Here is a 3,524-nt window from a genome sequence, read left to right as displayed (position 1 = left end):
GTGGCTATTGATTTGGAGCATCATAATATGCAGAGCTATCGAGGCTTTACGTGTCTTATACAGGTGGGTGATGGTATGTGGTTTGATGGTGGAGTGGTTAAGATTCCTGTCTCGCATACGATAGGCCTGTGGTTCGAATCCTGGTATGACCATATTATTTTTGGTTGTTTTTTACTATCAGATAGCGACTCGTAAGAAGGACTATATAGTAGACGTCTTGGCCCCGGGTATAATGATGAAGATGCACGACTTCAATAGAATAACGAGCGACCCGGGCATTGTTAAGGTACGAAGTGAAGGAAGTGTGGTATGGGCAGTGTATTACTATCATCATCGTCTAGGTTCTGCATGGAGCAGACATGGATGTTCAGTGGCTACAAAGGGACCTCTCTGCATATCTTTGTAACATGTTCGATACTGGTCAGGCCGCTCGAGTGCTTGAACTCGGTGGAGGGTAATATTCCTTGTCTGTAGTAGTAGGCTATGGTCCAGGGACTGGGTTGGTGGATGTAAATCGATCACGTGATCGATTTGTCAGGTATAGTTTGAAGAACCTGTTAGACTTCTATTGTGGGTATAAAGCGGATAAGGCGAACCAACTGGCTGACTGGCGACAACGGCCTTTGTCGGAAAGAATGAAGCAATATGCGAGGGACGACGTACACTATCTACTGTAGTTAATTTCATGGCGCGCGGTCGTCATACCATAATGCAGATACATATACGACCGTATGCGGGCACAGCTACTGTGCTCAGGAGGAGGAGTTGATGATGGTAAAGTGACGGCATATGGGAGGAAAATGTAATCACGTTGATGGGACTTCGGGGGGTGGGGGGTTGGGGTGACTGTTAATTTTAGTGAAATCAATAGTAACTGAATCAGGAAGCAGTGTTATGATTTCACCCACGCGTTCGAGACGAGAGTGCTTAGTACTGGTCTCGCATTATTCAACTCTATGAAGTTGAATTATGGAGAGCTTCACTAAATGGATGTTGTTTTATACAATTTATGCTTCGCTCCGCTGAAGTGATGTTCAGGTATAAGAGCACTATTAATAGGAGTTGCGATGTAGCTTTGAAAACGTATAAAGATGCGGACTCGGACTTTATGGAGCATGCAGTAGGCCGGGCTGGCACTTTAGGTTTATGGAAATTTCACAGATTTCTGTGGACAGTTCATTGGGGGATTTCACATTGGTCGGAGTTTGTCGAAAGGATTTTCTATGAATTACTCGAGTTTTATATTATTATGTTAGAAGAACTTTATCATTCTCACTGGTATCAGAATTATAGGGATTTTTCGAAATGTGGTATCGAATATCGCGGAGGGAATAGTGGACAACGACTGAATGAGATCTTCTGAGAGGTTCACCCGTTTGAAGGGTGCCAGGAGGGAGGATGTCTTTGTTGAGCTCAGTGTGTTATACGAGTTTATAATCATTGGAGTTTCAACCGTTTTACGCGAGGTGGCATGATACTCGGTGAAAAACGCGATATTCGCGGTGATATGCAGTAGTCGTGGAATATATTTTTCACTTCATATCGCGGGTGAAACTCCATTGAGTGATTTTGTTGGGGTATATTCTTATTCTCGTGCTCAGTCGAATATTTGGGTTTTACTCCTATCGGAAGGCCTCAACTTGTTTTCTGCTTAGATAACATTATCGTGTAAAACTAATACTCCTCTGTCATTGGTGGGCCGTCCTATGTTGGCCGCGCTTATGCATTGGCGGGATAAACTTGGACGCCAGAGAGATGTGTTCCCTAACTCTGTAGGTTAATGTAAAAAGCGCGCGCCTTGTTGATCGATTATGAAATGATCAGATTCTTACTGATCGTTTGGCGTTAAGGATTGCTATGGATGAACCAGTGACTCGAGAGCAGCTCCTACGAGCACTGGGGGGCGGGTCCGGAGGAGTGGCGAGGCAAGTTCGCGACAGGGCGGACGAGGTGTTGGCTGTGCTGCAGGTAGGGAGGAGTCATCGATCCGGATGAAGTTTGTGATGGATGGAATTTTCTGTATAAAATTTCGAAATTAGTTTTTACGGAGTTGGGTAATTTCGTGGCGCAGCGGTAATTGTTGTTAGTATGCAGCGACGCATCCAAAGTCGCCAATACGAGATGCAGAGGATGCCCAGTTGGAGTCGTTGGAGCCTTCCTCTGCCACTCCCCCGCCGCCGTCTACACCGGAGACGAAGCGATGGAAGGGTCGAGGCTCGGGCACGCCCTTGGGTGGTAGTCGCCGTAAGGACCGACGTAATATTCGTGATGAAGCTGTAGTGTTGGACACCAGTGAAATAGAGGTGCTGGGATGCCAGTAGAGGGGCTCGCATGAGAGTGAGGGACTTCATACCGTAAAACGTACGAATTATGACATCTTATGTCTTGCCGAGTCAGGCGACGATTGGGGTGGCTTCATAGGGGGGAGGGATTCTTCGGTTACAGTGTATAATGGGTTCGTAGTTTGTATGTGGTTTACGACAATGCGTTCCAAATCTGATATGCAATACAACAAGGGAGTTTCACGGCCTGTGATATGAAAAATATATTTCCTGACTACTGCATATCACCGCGAATATTGTGCTTTTCACTGAGTTTTACGCCACTTCACGTAAAACGGGTGAAACTCCAATATTTCAATTTGGCACGTCTGGGCGACCGCGGGATGAACGAGTTTTCCCTATCACAGTTCCAAACGGTTATTTTCATTACAAAACATGTTCATTATTCACGTTATATCTGCGATATAGTTTCAAGTCGAATATCAGTCTTCTCGGAGAATAACGCCTATTTTCCACAGTTGCATAGCAAGTTGGCACGCCCTGTGTGGCGATCATTGGAATCAAAAACGGTCGTGGTTTTTTGAAAAATATATGTATACAAATGGCACACGACAATAGCATTGAGGAATGGGGACGTTGCTCTTAGGCGCTTTGCCCTCCCAAGAAGTGAGTGGGCCGACTGATGTACTTAGTGTGGATACATCTATGGATGATGAAGAGGTTACGGCAAAGGTGGATGGGGTTCGGGCTGCATTGGCAGTTGCTATGGCTGAGGTGAGATAGTCGTGGGAGTAGGGTGGGTCGCCATGGTATCTCGGGTAAGTTCGGATTGGAGTGGTATGGAGGTGGTGGTAGGTGCCTGCGGAATTGGCTAGTACAATGTATTTGGCCCGACAGAAGGAGGCCAAAACTGAGGAGGCTGAGGCAACTGAGATGGAGAATCCTGTTGTTGGAAGTGTGGTGACCGAACCTGTCAAGGTGGGCATTCTCATACCATCCTTCTCGCAAATCTCATTCAGAAGGCGTCTGGTGCTCCAAAGGAAGCATCCTCGCCGTCGCCAGAGATTATACATGTTGGAGGAACTAAAGCCATTCCTAAGAGCATCCGACAAGCTTATGCGAATGTAAGAAAAATGAGGGGGATTTGTAGTGTTGGGATGGTGGCTAGGAGGTGGTTTTAGGGGCTAATCGATCACGTGATCGATTTTCAATTTAGTGAATACTTGGTGATGGTCAGGTGCC

General features: G+C 46.2%; 1 protein-coding gene across 1 annotated transcript; it reads left to right on the top strand.

Annotated features, from left to right (window-relative positions):
- Positions 1–27: 27 nt before the first annotated feature.
- On the top strand, positions 28–2,321 carry Pmar_PMAR004147 (Ribonuclease D, putative; the record flags this gene model as incomplete). Its single annotated transcript, XM_002783770.1, has 9 exons — positions 28–63; positions 182–286; positions 342–454; positions 539–673; positions 716–802; positions 1,039–1,120; positions 1,656–1,772; positions 1,825–1,968; positions 2,088–2,321. The coding sequence occupies 9 exons, from the start codon at positions 28–30 to the stop codon at positions 2,319–2,321; spliced, it is 1,053 nt and encodes a 350-aa protein (XP_002783816.1).
- Positions 2,322–3,524: the final 1,203 nt, after the last annotated feature.

The sequence above is a fragment of the Perkinsus marinus genome, assembly GCF_000006405.1.
Source record: "Perkinsus marinus ATCC 50983 genomic scaffold scf_1104296936166, whole genome shotgun sequence".
Taxonomy (NCBI): Eukaryota; Perkinsozoa; order Perkinsida; family Perkinsidae; genus Perkinsus; species Perkinsus marinus.
This window is presented reverse-complemented; position numbering and strand designations above follow the sequence as displayed.